The sequence below is a fragment of the Mustela putorius genome, unplaced genomic scaffold, assembly GCF_011764305.1.
Source record: "Mustela putorius furo isolate JIRA1106 unplaced genomic scaffold, ASM1176430v1.1 tig00003976_pilon_pilon_pilon, whole genome shotgun sequence".
In the NCBI taxonomy this organism is placed as follows: Eukaryota; Metazoa; Chordata; class Mammalia; order Carnivora; family Mustelidae; genus Mustela; species Mustela putorius.
The window spans coordinates 355,197-371,657 of record NW_025422118.1 but is presented as its reverse complement, the minus strand read 5'-3'; the positions used below and the strand labels follow the sequence as shown (position 1 = coordinate 371,657).

The following is a 16,461-nucleotide window of genomic DNA, read 5'->3' as shown; positions in this document are numbered from 1 at the left end:
ATATCTGTTTTCATTAAACCAACAAACATAAACCATGTTTAATAATGAATGTCTTCCCAGATTGTATGAACCTGAAAAAGCACTTGAGTTAGTTTCTATTCTATTTCTGAAATTTAGAAATACTTAATTTATAAGCCAATTATAGACCTCTTTACAAATTAATTTTAGCAATTTAGCATTTTTCAGAGGTAGAAAATGCCACCTATCTACACCTACACATAGATAGGTAGACAGACAGACAGACATTAACATATAAGCAGAAACCTGGGAGTTACTATTTTAAAATTTTTACCATAAGACAGATAGGATAATGCAGAACTCACTAGTTTACAAAAGAATAGTTGGTTCCTAACTTATTCTGGCAGATGGACTAAAGTTTTTTCTATTAATATTTGTGGAGAAGATACATGATTTTTCGTTTATCCAAATTTCGGATGACTTTTACTCCTTCCATTCTACTTCTGTTAAGAATTATCTCACTGAGGTTTGTACTTTTGGTATTTTCAACTCAAAATCACAGGAAGAGAATGTAAGTCCCTCCAATAAGGACTCTGGTTTTCTAATGACAATAATTTATGTCTTCGGAGATAAACGGGGAAGCTTGGAGATCAATGAAATAAACAGGTTAACTTTGAATTGCCTCTCCATGTACATTTCTAGTTTTGTAAAGATTTTTAAGATCAGGAGAATTGCTTTTAATTCCTCAAAGATTCAGGTTATAGTCTGGATGTGAAAGGACTGACCTATCCATCCACCTATGCGGGAATGTTTCTCTTTCCCACATTTAGCTTAGAGAAGGACTTAGCCAGCTTCCATCTGTTTTTCCAGGATCCCATCTGTAGGCTGTGAATGGGGTTTAAAGCAAAGAGTTCCTAGCTCTGAAATTTACTAGAATTTGGGAGCTTTTCTGTTTTTTCTTTTGTCTTATCTTTTTTTCCCCCTTCTTCTTCTTCTTTTTTTTTTTTTTTTTTTTTTTTTGAGAGAGAGTGCACACAAGGGGATGAAGCAGTGGGAGAAGAAGGGAGAAAATCTTAAGCAGCCTCCATGCCCGATGTGGGGCTCAATCCCAGGACTTGGGGATCATGACCTGAGCTGAAAGCAGATGTTCAACCAACTGAGCCACCCAGGTGCCCCTCTTGTTTTGTTTCTCAATTTTAGTTTTCCCTTGACTTTTTAAGGGAATAATGTAGCAGTTTATCAGGAAGTTCCTGAGTCTTGTCAACTCTGAGAGGAACTCATAAGGGGATCCCTCTTTTGAAGGTAGATATGGGGATGCCTGTAAGATCATTGATTTGGGTGACTTTGTTCACGGTCAAGTAAAGTTACTTCAGAGAGAGGATATTGAGGAATGAGCACTCAGATAAAGGAGGCTGGTGGAGCAGCAGGGATTACATCAGTACTGTAGCCTTTTGCTTCAGGTACCTCTTTTTAAATAATTTTCAGTATTTTACAATAAATATTTCAGTGGAGCTCTTTTGCCATTTGGAACCTTTTGGAGGCCTCTGTATACCAGTTAAAATTGTGTATCACATTCTCTTTGTTTAATTTGGGAATCCTTTTTTGTTTTTTTTAAAGATTTATTTATTCATTTATTTATTTGGCTGAGAGAGAGAGAGAGAGATATCACAAGGAGGCAGAGAGGCAGCCAGAGAGAGACGAGGAAGCAAGCTCCCAGCACAGAAGAGAGCCCAGTGCAGGGCTTTATTCCAGGACCCTGAGATCATGACCTGAGCCAAAGGTAGAGGCTTAACTCACTGTGCCACCCAGGTGCTTCTGTGAATCATTGCTTTTAAGGACACTTCTTAAATGAGCTGATCTAATTGGAACATTACTCAAAATGGCCACTGTAATTCTAGATTGTCGTTAGTGAAATTTTGCCATTTTTGTAGATATTTATAGCTTTTGGGACCACAGTTCTTAGACATGAAATAAGTATGCCAGATGGTGGCACACTTCACTCTTTAGAAATTAAGGATCCTATGTTTATCTTTATTGTTATTTATTATTAATTTTTAGCTTAGCCTTTGAGTTGCTCAGAGCCAGATTAATACCTCAGAGGGATGTGCTGTGGGGTTGGGGTTGTGTGGTGTTTCACGGTGTACCTCATTGCACAGAATTTTTCTTGAGGTTGACAAGTGATCTAGTGTCAACCCATCTGGTTCTGCCCGCTAGTCCTAACACAGGTGTCTTTGGTCTAAGTGGTGAGCACTCCAACAATTCTTAAATGCTTGACTCCTGCTTACCAATTTCTGTGGCTTTTTTGGCTTCCCCAATTCCCATGAGCAGTTAACCTTTCCATCATGTGCACATTTACAGAAACCAGTAGTAGTATCTGAGGAACTGAAACTGTGGACCTGAGCTGTAACCAAAGAACTGGGGGCTGGGGAAAGTGTTGAACCAGCAAACCTCAAAGAATGGGGCCTATAGACTGATTCCAAACAAATGGGAACTGCAGCTGCTCCCGACAGGCATGGAATCTGGAGAAGGATTCCCAACAGAGAACAGCAGACTGAAATGTCAGCACTTGCTGGAGTGGAATCTGAGAACTAACTGAAATCCTGGGTTTGGCAGTTTCTGTGGAGTGGCCAGTAGAAGGCCCTGTGTGCACCAACAGCAGTCCCTGTGGAGCCTTGGCCCGGGGAAAGGGTTGAACCAGCAGAGCCCAGCAGATGGGAACTGCAGCCTGGAGGCTCCCCATGGTGGGGAACTACATACCCCCACCAATAGTTCCCACACAGAACTTGGGACAGGATTAAGGGATAGGGTTTTTCACTCAAAAAGCCTGGGATTGTGGACTGCAGAGGCAGTTACTCTGAGGGCTTGATGCAGAGAGTGGAGCACGGAAACAAGAGAGAACTTACCGTGGCACTCGGACATGATGAGTAAGACCATGAGCTCAGAGTGATTGTGGGGTACCATGCCTGTGTTTCCCATTTTCCCCAGAGTCGTCGGAAGGCTCCTTCAATCACACCACTGCCACCAAATGTGTTAAATAACAGACAGCTGAGTAAATTTAAAGATCAAATTGGCTTTATTTAACAACTCATGAATCGGGCAGCATCCCATCTAGCAAGTACTGCAGAAAGGAAATTCATTGAGCTGCGGAAAAGGAAAGGTTTTTAAAGGCAGAGAGGGAGAGGAAAAAGGAAATTATTCACAAAAATTTGCATTGTTTTGGGCAAGGTGACCTTTCTGGGGGGGAACAGAAAAAGGTCTTCCTATAGATTACCTCCTGATGCTGACCAGGAAGTTCCAGATTGCCTGGTTGAAGGCCCCATTTCTGGCAGAAGCTGAAGCTGCAGTTGGGGTAGGTCTTAAATCTGGGTGGGGGTTAGCATATGTGACTCCATTCTGGGCCTGCAGGCTCCTTTTTAATGGGAGTTAAGTAGTTAAATAAAAGAACATTCCAACAATTCCCATGAAAGGAAAATATTGATGGGAAACATTTGGAAAACATTTTCAAACTTGTCAAGCATTATTTCAAAACTAAAACAATAAGGAAATTATATTTTCTATACATCAGGCTCAAAAATGAGGAAAAAATTAAAAGGCTAAAAATCACTGGCACAGCTTCTAGGCAACAGATCTGTTTACCTGACTCAGGAGACTCAGGTCACAGAGGTCAGGTGCTGGTCATACTGCCCACAGCCTAAGTCCTTATGGCTGGTGGGTGACTTGAGGCAAGTTGTTTGACCTCTCCAGGCTTCACATCCCTCATCCGGAAAATGGAGACATCAGTAGCTATTTCATAGGGCTGTTGGGGCCCGGTGCACATTTGGGTGTGTAATTTGTATCACCTGGGAGTGCAAGTGACACAACTGTCATAAATTGCAGCTAAATTAGAGGGGGGTTTGGCAGTGGCATAGCAAACACTATTTAAAAGGCTATAAAATTTCCCTCCTGGAAGTTAAGGAACTATGTCAACAGGAGCCCATGTTAATTTTCAGCTGTCTATGACATCATTTCTTACATTAGGAAGAAAGAGGAAATGGGAAGGAGTTGGAAATGAAGTTACATGGAAAGAGCAGAAACAGCTGTGGAGAATATTTAACCATATATTCCTAACGTTGATTCTGCATTGGTTGGCTGTGGCCTGGATGTTACCGTTATCCTGTGTTGACCAGTTACTTTGTTTCAGATTCTGCACCGACCACATTACCTATCTTGTCATTCGTAGCCTTCCCAGCAGTCCTATGAAGAACACAATATTACAACTCGTGATACTGTGGCTTATATGAAGAAATAGGTATTTGGTCTTCATCCCCATTTCTTGTGAATTTCCTCAGTGCTGAGAGCAGGCCCAGGTGTGTTTGTTATGTTAATGAGGTAACCTTTGTGCCGCACCTGAGGATGGGGCTGGTTGCCCGGAGAACCAACCCTGTGATGAGAAGGCTGGAGCTCAGTCCCACAGCTGGCTTCCAGGGAGGAGGGGAGGGGCTGGAGGTTGAATCAGGCACTAATGACCAATGGTTTCATCAATTGCCTGTGTAATGAAGCCTCCATAAAAATTCAAAGGATGGGGTTCAGAGAACTTCTGGGTTGGAGAACAATTGGAGATTTGGGGAGAATGGTGGCCTAGGAGAGGACATGGTAGCTCTGTGCTCTTTCCCCTCCTCTTGCTTTATGTATCTCTACCATCTGGCTGTTCCTGAGTTATGTAGTTTTATAATATACCAGTAATGTACTAGTAAAATGTTTCCCTGAGTTCCGTGAGGCACTCTAGCAAATTAATCAAAACTGAGGTGTCTCTCACTCAATGGTCAGAGGCATGGGTGGTAACCTGCACCACCCATGTCTAAAGGTGCTGGCGGGTCTTGTGGGACTGAGCCCCTGTCTATGGGACCTGACACTGTCTCCAGGTAAAGAGTGTCAAAGTTGAGTTGAATTGTAGGACGCCCAGTTGGTGTCTGAGAATTGCTTGTGGTGTGGGAAGCTTCGCCCCACAATAGAAATCGAGTGCAGAACCTCTAGACTCTTAATTTATTGGTGAGGAAGCTGAGACAGGGTGGGATTCAAATTCATGTTGGTGTAACTTGGAGTCCAGACACTTAACCCACCATGTCACCATGTTTTATCCCTGGTCCTAACCACTGCTCCTACTAGAAGAAGCTCTTCAGAAGGTTAACAAAGGAAAGAAAAAGTGATGGGTATAACTTTATATAGTTTAGAGAGGGAAAAGATTTTCAATAGATTATTAAGAGTTATATATTGTTGGGGTGCCTGGGTGGTACAGTTGGTTAAGTGTCCAACTCTTGGTTTTGGCTCAGGTCATGATTGCAGAGTCCTGGGTTTGAGCCCCACGTCTGGCTCCCTGTGCTTAGTGTGGGGTCTGCTTGAGATTCTCTTTCCCTCTGCCCCTTCTGCTTATGCTCTCTTTCTCTCAGATAAATAAAAAAAAGAAAAAAGAAAATGATATATTGTGGGTTTTGTCTTTACGGAGAGCTAAATAAGGGTAAATTCAGGTAAACTTTAAAAAGAGCAATTTAGAAAAATTTCCTGAATTAACCAATTAACTGTTCACATGAGTTTCCGGGGAGCCCTGAAGGAAGATCCCATATTGCAAAATAAAAGAGGCTAGATTAGGAGCACCTCAGTGGCTCAGTCAGTTAAGCATCTTCAACTCAGGTCATGATCCCAGGGTTCTGGAATTGAGCCCTGCATCAGGTTCTCTGTTCAGTGGGAAATCTGCTTCTCCCTCTTAAAAAAAAAAAAAAAAAAAAGAGGCTAGGGGGCACCTGGGTGGCTCAGTTGGTTGAATGTCTGTCTTCGGCTCAGGTCATGATCCCAGGGTCCTGGGACCGAGCTCCACATTGGACTCCTTGGTCAGGGAGCGTCTGCTTGTTCCTCTTCCTACCCCACCTGTGCTCTCTCTCACAAGTAAATAAATAAAATCTTTAAAAAAAAAAAGCCTAGATTTTACCTTTCTCATTGTGTTATTAAATAGTTTTTTGGCCTAGAAGCTAGAGGTCAAGTTAATTTCTCTTTCATATAATAATATAAATGGGTAGGTCTAAATGAAACATTTTGCTTTCACTTTAGCCTATAGTAGTTTTCTTCCTTTGCCTACCAAGTTGGCAGGTGAAATTTAGACTGTTCATGATGGTGGTCTTTAGGTCATCCTACGAGCATCTAGTAGATTCCTGAGCTCTAAGCATAAGGAATACAGAGCAGTGGGTCTTTCTTCCTTCAGACTGAGACTCATCCTCTGTTCTTACTTCAAATCTGCTGTGGAAACCGGAAAGAGATTCAGAAGTCAAACCCAAGTGATATAAGGCAGAGTTTCGCAACTTTTTTTTTTTTTTTAAAGATTTTTTTTTTTTTTTTTTTTTTAGATTTTTATTTATTTATTTGACAGAGAGAGATCACAAGCAGGCAGAGAGGCAGGCAGAGAGAGAGGAGGAAGCAGGCTCCCCACTGAGCAGAGAGCCCGATGTGGGCCTCGATCCCAGGACCCTGAGATCATGACCTGAGCCGAAGGCAGCGGCTTAACCCACTGAGCCACCCAGGCGCCCTTTTTTAAAGATTTTATTTATTTATTTGACAAGCAGGCAGAGAGGCAGGCAGAGAGAGAGGAGGAAGCAGGCTCTGCTGAGCAGAGAGCCTGATGCAGGGCTCGATGCTAGGACCCTGAGATCATGACCCGAGCCGAAGGCAGCGGCTTAACCCACTGAGCCACCCAGGTGCCCCAGAGTTTCGCAACTTTAAAGTTTATGCACATCCCTGTAGAGCCCTGCTGACTGGGCATCCTGACGTCTCCTGAGCTGCATTCAGAATGGAGTAACAAGGGCCAGGAAAGTCTGGGCTCTGGAACTACACAGTGATTTTGCAGAACTCTGGCCATGTGCAATGATCAAATCTTTGTAAGCCTTAATTTCTTCATCTGCAAAATGGAGAAAATACCAGTTTATGAGATTGGCATATTGTCAGATAGAAGATCTGTGAAACTAGTAAATTCAGTGCCCCTCACAATTTAGCACTTGATGAACTTGGTCCCACATGGTCCGTTTACACACAGGATGTGAATGGTGTTAACCGAATCCTCGTCTCTAGTGGTGGCATGTGTGCAAAAGTGTGTGTGTGTGTGTGTGTGTGTGCATACGTGCCCATGTGCAGAGTCATTCAGTTGTGTGTCCACAAAGTAAGGGACTAGAGACCCCAAAGCCCCCAAGTGCAAGCCTTTGAGAAGCACGTCTATGAACCCACACTGTTCACACAGGTGCACTTTGTCTCTAATGTGTCTTTCAGATGCTTTTTCATTTTTTTTTCCTAAACTTTCTTTTCCTAATTCTTACCAGACTTAGATAAAAAAAAGCATGTAGAGCTGAAGATGGATCAGGCTTTGCTGCTCATCCACAATGAACTGCGCGGAACAAACCTGACTGTGTTCTGGAATTCCGAACGCTGTTACCACGTAGGTATTATGTTCATGCTCACAGTGTTGTTTGCTTTGGGGCTGTTTGAAATGATCCCCAGGGCTCTCCTGCCTGAAGCCCTTCACGTGTTCCTTTGGTTTTATAGGTAAGGGCACAAATAGAATCAGGAGACAGATAATCAGGGGGAATGCCTAGCAGTGAACAATGTCAGTCTCTTACCTTTCCCCCTCCCCATCTTTTAAAAACTCAGTTCTTGGTGATGATGAAAGTGATAGACAGACCATGTTTTACTTTTTTCCTCTGCCTGATGCATAACTCTGTTGCTGAACCAGAGAAGGAAGAAGTGAGAACCTTGGTATTCTCCAAGGGCAGAGGTAGTGACAACAACCGGGAGGCTTAGGTTGAAGAATGACACTTATTCCAGAGATCTGCCCTCCTGATGATAAAGGCTTTATTTGTTCTTATTAAGTTTTTAATTTTTTTTATTTTTAAGATTTTTATTTATTTGACAGACAGACCACAAGTAGGCAGAGAGGCAGGCAGAGAGAGAGGAGGAAGCAGGCTCCCTGCGGAGCAGAGAGCCCGATGCAAGGCTCGATCCCAAGACCCTGGGATCATGACCTGAGGTAGAGGCTTTAACCACTGAGCCACCCAGGCGCCCCATATTAAGTTTTTAATTTTAATTCCAGTACAACAGTGTTACTGTTGGTTTCAGGTTTACAATGTGGTGGTTCAGCTGTTCTGTACATTACTCAGGGCCCTGTCCCCTCACTCATCTGCCCTCTGGTAATCATCGGTTTGTTCTCTCTAGTTAAGAGTCTGTTTCCTGGTTTTTGCTTCTCTCTCCTTTTTTGCTTTTTCCCTCGCTGCTTGGTTGTTGATAAAGGACATATGGAAAGACACTTATGAGCCTGTAAAGGTTGAACAACCAGAAAATGCTATCGAGACATAACCTTTTAATGATTATGAACATTGGGATGCCTGGGTGGCTCAGTTGGTTGGACGACTGCCTTCGGCTCAGGTCATGATCCCGGAGTCCCGGGATCGAGTCCCGCATCAGGCTCCCAGCTCCATGGGGAGTCTGCTTCTCTCTCTGACCTTCTCCTCGCTCATGTTCTCTCTCACTGTCTCTCTCTCAAATAAATAAATAAAATCTTTAAAAAAAACTATGAACATTAATGATAATTTACAAATCTTTAAGCAAATATAAATTCCTTTGCATTCAAAGGAATGCAAATGATAATAATTTGTATTTTGTAAACCAAATAATAAATATTTGGGAACTATGGACTTACAGGTGAAGGAAATCAGCTATCTGGTTAAATTGAGAATTTTCTTTCTTCTTTATCTCTCTTCTCTTAAAGTAGAAACACTTAAGATACAAACACGTTGAAAAACACATAAACATATTGAAAAAAATGTGTAGATTTCATAGCTTCAAGAAGCTAAAGGTACCTGAATGTGTCAGCAAGTGCTTTTCAAAAGAGAACCAAAATTGGAGGAAGGTTTGTATTGTAATGTTAAGTATGAGTAATCACTATAACTGCCTAAATAAATCCAAGATGTAAATGAGAAAAAAAGAAAAGAAAAAGAAAATTGCTTTTTAGCATCCTAAACAGTATTCCTTGGGGGATCTGGAGGTGGCATAAAGAAGCAGTGAGTGGGAGACAGAAATCTGGACTTTCACTGCAGTGAAGGTGATCTGTTAATTTTGGCTGTTAATTATTTTCAGACATAAATTAGAATAAACAAGGCCATTTCATTTTTTAAAGTAGACATGTATGTATGTAATGTAAGTAGACATGTAAGTATGATAATATAATAGTTAATGTTACTACATCTTTAAAATATTATCAGAAAAGAATATGCAATATGGGAAATATATAAATGACAAAAGAAGACAATAAAAGTAGAGGAAGGAATTCAGAGTGAGCAAGTCTAGGCTAATTTCAACAAATACAGTTGGATTAACTTGCATAAAAATAAAATTCATTTGTATTAAAATATTGGGAGTAATTTCAAATTCCTTTTGGAAAAAGGAAAGTTATACATAAATACATTGACTAATAACATTAAAGACATATTGTACTTAAAATATAACATATTGTACATAACATATTATGCTTAAAAAGAAACATTAAGAACAAAAGACATATGCATCGTTACTTTCATGAGGTAGATGTGGGAATAAAGGGGGCCGGTCAGGCTTTAGTATTTGCATAAATGATAAATGAAATGTTAATATTAAAATAGAAGCACACCAAATGAAAAGGCTCGGAATTGAGATGGGCCCCTGCAACACATGGAAAGTCATGGTAGGGGGCGCCTGGGTGGCTCAGTCAGTTAAGCATCTGACTCTTGAGGTCAGGGTCTCAGGGTGGTTGAGATCAAGCCCTACATTGTGCTTTGCACTCAGTGTGGAGTCTGCTTGAGATTCTCTCGGTCTCTTCCTCTGTCCGTCCTGCTCATGCTCTCTCTCTCTCTCTCTAAATAAGTAGAGTGTCTGGATGCTCATTTGGTTAAGTGGCTGACTCTTGATTTTGGCTCAGATCATGATCTCAGGATCCTGGGATTGAGTCCCATATCAGGCTCCCTGCTCAGCTGGGAGTTCGCTTGTGGATTCTCTCACTCCTCTCCCTCTGTCTCTCCCTGTACTCATTCTGTCTCAAAAATAAATCAATCAATCTTTAAAATAAATAAATCTTAAAAAAAAAAGTGATGGTAGAAACTACAGAACAAAACTGTGTTGAGAAATAAGTATTCACTATTATCAGACTCAGTGGGGTTTAGGGATTAAACTGGTGAATGGAACCAGACCAGAAAGTGATAGAATGGAGTGGTTTAGAGCATGGATTCTGCCAGCCAGAGTGCCTGGTTTGAATCCTGCCTCTGGTGCTTCCTGCCTGTGAAAATGAGAGAAAAATTAACATGAGTCAAGAGATGATTTTGTTTTGTTTTGTTTTAAGTAGGCTCCATGGCCAGTGTGGAGCCCAGTGTGGGGCTTGAACTCACAACCATGAGCTCAAGACCTGAGCTGAGATTAAGAGTCAGATATGTAAACAACTGAGCCACCCAGGGGCCCCAAGAGATTTTTTTAAAAGATGTATGTATGTATGTATGTATGTATGTATTTATTTATCAGAGAGAGAGAGAGAGAGAGCGAGCGTGCGCGCACGCACACAAGCAGGGGGAGCCGGGGACAGAGGAAGAGGGAGAAGCAGGCTCCCAGGGAGCCTGATGCAGGACTCAATCCCAGGACCCTTGGGGTTAAGCAGATGCTTAACTAAAATAAGCAACTCAGGTGTCCCCCCCCACTTTTCTTTTGAGGGAGGGAGAGAGTGTGAGTGGAGTAGGGGGTAGAGGGACAGAGGAAGAGGGGAGAATCTTTAGCAGGCTCCACACCATCACAGAGCCCAGTGTGGGAGCTCAGTCTCCCAACCCTGAGATCATGACCTGAGGCAAATCAAAAGTCTGATGCTTAACTGACTGAGCCACTCAGGCACCCCAAGAGATGATTTTTTAAAAATAAAAGTTGTATAATTGGCAAATTATTGATAAATAGAAATTAATAAAATTAGAAATCAGGATATGGATAAGCACTATAATTAAAATAATTATGGTCAAATGAACAGTTTAAGCTGATACATTCGAAATTCAAGAATTGATTTCCTTCAAAAATATGATGAAGATTGGCTCAAGAAATTGAGAACATAAGTAGATCAGTCACTGATTAAGAAATCTGGAAAGTTAGGGGCGCCTGGGTGGCTCAGTGGGTTAAGCCACTGCCTTCAGCTCAGGTTATGATCTCAGGGTGCTGGCATCGAGTCCCGTGTCAGGCTCTCTGCTCAGCGGGGAGCCTGCTTCCCTCTCTCTCTCTGCCTGCCTCTCTGTCTACTTGTGATCTCTCTCTGTCAAATAAATAAAATCTTAAAAAAAAAAAAAGAAATCTGGAAAGTTATAATGAATTTCTTCACCTAGAAATACAGTATTTTTTCTACATTTTCAAATAATAAAGAATTATCAGTTTTTATATAAACCAACCTAAATATAAGCTCCCTCCCCCTTGTAATGATGGCTCAATATCTGATTTATTCTGCAATATAGATAGGATGTTAAAAGTCTGGCAAAGACAGGAAAAGAAATGCAGGTTAGACTTTTTAATCAGTGTGGGTACAACAGTCTTAAATAAAATTCTGTCAAGTAGAATAAGTTAGCATATTGAAAGATTTATTTATGATGACTTATTTTTTTTTTAAGATTTTATTTATTTATTTGACAGAGAGAGAGAGATCACAAGTAGGCAGAGAGGCAGGCAGAGAGGGGGAAGCAGGCTCCCGGCTGAGCAGAGAGCCTTATGTGGGGCTCGATCCCAGGACCCTAAGATCATGACCTGAGCCGAAGGCAGAGGCTTAACCCACTGAACCGCCCAGGTGCCCCATGATGACTTATATTTTTATCCCTGAGGATAAAGTTCATGAACAGAGTTCATACATAAAGATGATAAGGAAATTTTAGGGCAAAAATATAGGTTAAATGGAGAGATAGCCAATATGATATGAAGACTAAGCATAGAAAAATGGTGGTAATTCATACCTTTAACACTGTTGCCGTTAACATAGCAATGGCTACTTTATAGAGTCTATGTAAGTCATTCCCACATCGATAGGAAAAAGTAAACGAGCAAGAGGATCAAAAGATGGCCCAAAAGAACAGGCAGTGTGGAGACTTGCTATACCAGATAAGATGGATTACCAAGTCACAACCACTTATGTAGCCACAAAAGAGAAAGGAAGACCAGTGGACCAACGTAAATACAAGAAGTGGAATCTAATTTACTCTGAGAATTTAACATAACATGTTTTTTTTTTTTTTAAAGATTTTATTTATTTATTTGACAGAGAGAAATCACAAGTAGATGGAGAGGCAGGCAGAGAGAGAGAGAGGGAAGCAGGCTCTCCGCTGAGCAGAGAGCCCGATGCGGGACCCGATCCCAGGACTCTGAGATCATGACCTGAGCCGAAGGCAGCGGCTTAACCCACTGAGCCACCCAGGCGCCCCAACATAACATGTTAAAACTGAAACTATGGGGAAGGTATCTAGAATTATTATATACACCATCTGTCAAATATTCCAAGTGGATTCAAGTTAAAATAATCTCCATAAATGTAAAAAATAACTGAAAGAGACAAAATACATTTTTATTTTATTTATTTATTTTATTTTATTATTTTTTTTAAGATTTTATTTATTTATTTGACAGAGAGAGATCACAAGTAAGCAGAGAGGCAGGCCCCCTGCTGAGCAGAGAGCCCGATGTGGGACTCGATCCCAGGACCCTGAGATCATGACCCGAACCGAAGGCAGCGGCTTAACCCACTGAGCCACCCAGGCACCCCAAAATACATTTTTAAACTAATGAAAGAAGAAACAGCAAGCCAGATTAGTATGACTGCATAAAATATTAAAAACATAATTAAAAATAAGAAAATATAACAAGATGAAAAGGAAAGCAGTAGAATGGGGAAATATTTGAGACAGTTAAAAGTTTAATGTTGCGGGCGCCTTGGTGGCTCAGTGGGGTTGAGCTGCTGCCTTCGGCTCTGGTCATGATCTCGGGGTCCTGGGATTGAGTCCCACATCAGGCTCTCTGCTCAGCAGGGGGCCTGCTTCCCTTCCTCTCTATCTGCATACTTCTCTGTCTACTTGTGATCTCTGTCTGTCAAATAAATAAAATATCTTTAAAAAAAAAAGTTTAATGTTGCAGTATGAAGATATATTTCTAAGATTATGTTCAAGGGGATTTGTGTCTAAGAATGGTTCATACCATAAGAAATAACAAAATAACAAAAGAATGTAGAATTACTTAATTTACTGATAATTTAAAATGTAATCTTAAATGCTGTGATATCATAAGTATTTAGTACATGAACAAAAAAGATGATCTTTAAATCCTTTTAAGGCTAATGAGAAACAAATATACTGTAATTTTTCTTATTTGAGGACTGTTTGGCCACATAAAACAAGAACCATTAAAATGATTTTTTTTTTTAAAGATTTTATTTATTTGAGAGAGAGAGAGCATAAGAAGGGTAAAGGTCAGAGAGAGAAGCAGACTCCCCATGGCACTGGGAGCCTGATGTGGGACTTGATCCCAGGACTCTGGGATCATGACCTGAGCTGAACCAAATCAGCCACACAGGCACCCTAAATGATTTTTCTTAAAGATATATTTATTTATTTGGAGGGGAGAGGCTGAGGGAGAGGGAGAGAGAAACCCAATGGTCTCAATCCCACTATCCTGAGATCATGACCTGAGCTGAAAACAAGAGGCACTTAACTGACTGAATTACCCAGGTGCCCCAAAACAATTATTTTTTGTTCAGTAACCTCATTTTTGGAAATTTATTTCCGGGCAAGAATTTAAAAGAATAAAACATCATTGGGGTGCCTGGGTGGCTCAGTCATTAAGTGTCTGCCTTTGACTCAGGTCATGATCCCAGGGTTGTGGGATCGAGCCTTGCATCTGGCTCTCTGCTTGGTGGGAAACCTGCTTCTTCTTCTCCCACTCCCCCTGCTTGTATTCCTGCTCTTGCTGTCTCTCTGTCAAATAAATGAAACCTTCAAACAAACAAACAAAACATGTGTAGATCTTTGAAAACAAGCTAATTTCTATAAATTATATTTAATATAAATTATAATATGTATGGTATATCTTTAAAAACATAATTTATATAAATGTTACACAAAAAGATAAAACAAAAGCTTTGAAAGCAGCCTAAACACTCAAAATTTTAGCATTTAATGGATTATAATGCAACCATAAAAAGTTTGAATATGCAAATTAGGCAGAACCATGGAAATTTATGTGTATGTAATATGTAAAACAGTGGAATACAAGACAGTATATGATGTATTTGTTAATTAGGTGAAGAATTTACACATAGTGATACAGACTAATTTTATCTTTTTTTTTTTTTTTAAAGATTTTATTTATTTATTTGACAGAGAGAAATCACAAGTAGATGGAGAGGCAGGCAGAGAGAGAGAGGGAAGCAGGCTCCCCGCTGAGCAGAGAGCCCGATGCGGGACTCGATCCCAGGACCCTGAGATCATGACCTGAGCCGAAGGCAGCGGCTTAACCCACTGAGCCACCCAGGCGCCCCACAGACTAATTTTATCTTAAGTTATTGGAATTTATAAGGACTTCAGGTAGATACTCATGTGTGCCAACAACCGGTGGCCTTTTAGATACCTCTAACAGGTTGTGTTTCTGTTGTACAGTGCTTGTTTCAGGTTCTGGTCAATGTTTCCTGGAGTGGGAAACCCGGGAAGCCTAGCATTGCCGCGGTGGCGGTGAGCACCCAGCACGGATCTCTCCTGCAGATCAATGACACCTTGGAAGAGAAAGAAGTTTGTAGGTTTGTACCTGCTTTGATTTGACCCTACTGACATGATGCCTGCAGTTTCTGTCTAGTTTTTGTCCCCTATTTGGATTTTAGCTTTTACTTCCATCGAAATTTTTTTTTATATCTTTCCCAGTCTGCACTCAGGAATGCCTGTCACTCTGCCTTGATGACATTACCATAATCCAACTCCTTATGTCCTGCTCTAACCATTTTTCTTAATTTTACCACAACTTCATAGGCTGGAATATAAATTTGGAGAATTTGGAAATTATTCACTCGTGGTAAAGCATGCCCATAATGGAGCTGGTGAAATTGCTTGTGACATAGTTGTCAACAAGAAGCCAGTCGACAGTAACCTTCGTACGTATAGGCTCTTTGTTGATTTTTTTTTTTAATTTGTGTTTTACAGGTTTTAGTTTTTGAATACTTTTTGCAACACTCTGTGTACTTTAAAATTTGGATTAAAGGTTATCTATCTTATTTAGTTGTGGTATATTTAAATGTATTGATTTTTTCATGGGTGTATACCAAAAAAATTATGTGATATATAAGAAAATTATATGATCAACATCTTCTCATAGATGTTCTCTAGTGTAATGATGAAGCATAAATAAGCCAAAAAAAAGTTAGTGCAATAGAAAGAAACTAGAAATAGGGCAAATGACTGTCAAGTATCTTTCCTCATTTTAGGATAGAGGGCACAGTATTTCTTGTATGGGTCTCATAGGGACAGTTCAGAAGTCCCTGAGATTAAGGAGGGACTATTTATTCTCTCATAACTCCACTGAAGAAAATCTGTCAGTTTTTCAGCTCAGGTCATGATCCTGGTGTCCTGGAATCAAGCCCCACATCAGGCTTCCTGGTCAGTGGGGCGTCTGCTTCTCCTTCTCCCTCTACCCGTCCCTTGCTGCTTGTGCTTCCTCTTGCTTTCAAATAAATAAAATCTTAAAAAAGAAAAAGAAGATCTGTTGATCTGAGTCCCCCATTAGACAATCCCTGTGGCATTAATAAATACTGTGCATAGCGAAGCTTTTGAAGACCATAGGGTCATGTCAAAAGAATGGAAGAACCAACATGAAAGGGCCAATATGAGCCAGCTCAAGCATTTGAAAGACTAATGAATGTAATGGATGGAAACACATTGAATCTACAAAAAACAGTGAGTCCCTTCTGAAACTTAAAAGAGCAGAGCCACTTGCCTAAACAAAGGCAATATTTCGGTTGCCTTTGGAGGTAACAAGGACACCGGATAACCAGAGTGACTTAAAATCATTAATTGAAAGGGAGGATCTAAGCATTTATCCTGCGTTTCCTTTTTTTTTTTTTTTTTTTTAAATTTTATTTATTTATCAGAGAGAGAGAGGGGAAGAGAGCGAGCACAGGCAGACAGAATGGCAGGCAGAGGCAGAGGGAGAAGCAGGCTCCCCGCCGAGCAAGAAGCCTGATGCGGGACTCGATCCCAGGATGCCGGGATCATGACCTGAGCCGAAGGCAGCTGCTTAACCAACTGAGCCACCCAGGCGTCCCTGTGTTTCCTATTTTAATTGTATTTTAGGATAGCTAAGTAGTCTGAGATGTTGAGGGTGAATTCTTCAAGGAATAATTCTAGCTACTACATGTGGCAGAATGGCACACTATTTTGTAACCCTTAATGAAGGAATTGATGTAGACGAAAATTGTGA

At 40.8% G+C, this 16,461-nt stretch overlaps 1 protein-coding gene across 2 annotated transcripts in view; it reads left to right on the top strand.

Moving 5' to 3' along the window:
• HGSNAT (heparan-alpha-glucosaminide N-acetyltransferase) overlaps positions 1-16,461 on the top strand; it is a 48,108-nt gene that overhangs the window by 9,692 nt on the left and 21,955 nt on the right. Inside the window, exons 1-4 of one of the 2 annotated variants that reach the window (XM_013047418.2) lie at positions 3,788-4,304; positions 7,296-7,411; positions 14,655-14,791; positions 15,018-15,139. In XM_013047418.2, coding sequence (XP_012902872.1) covers positions 7,328-7,411; positions 14,655-14,791; positions 15,018-15,139 — 343 coding nt within the window. In that variant the 5' untranslated portion in view covers positions 3,788-4,304; positions 7,296-7,327. Of the gene's footprint in view, positions 1-3,787; positions 4,305-7,295; positions 7,412-14,654; positions 14,792-15,017; positions 15,140-16,461 lie in introns of those variants that run through there. The other variant, XM_045070914.1, reaches the window with a different exon arrangement.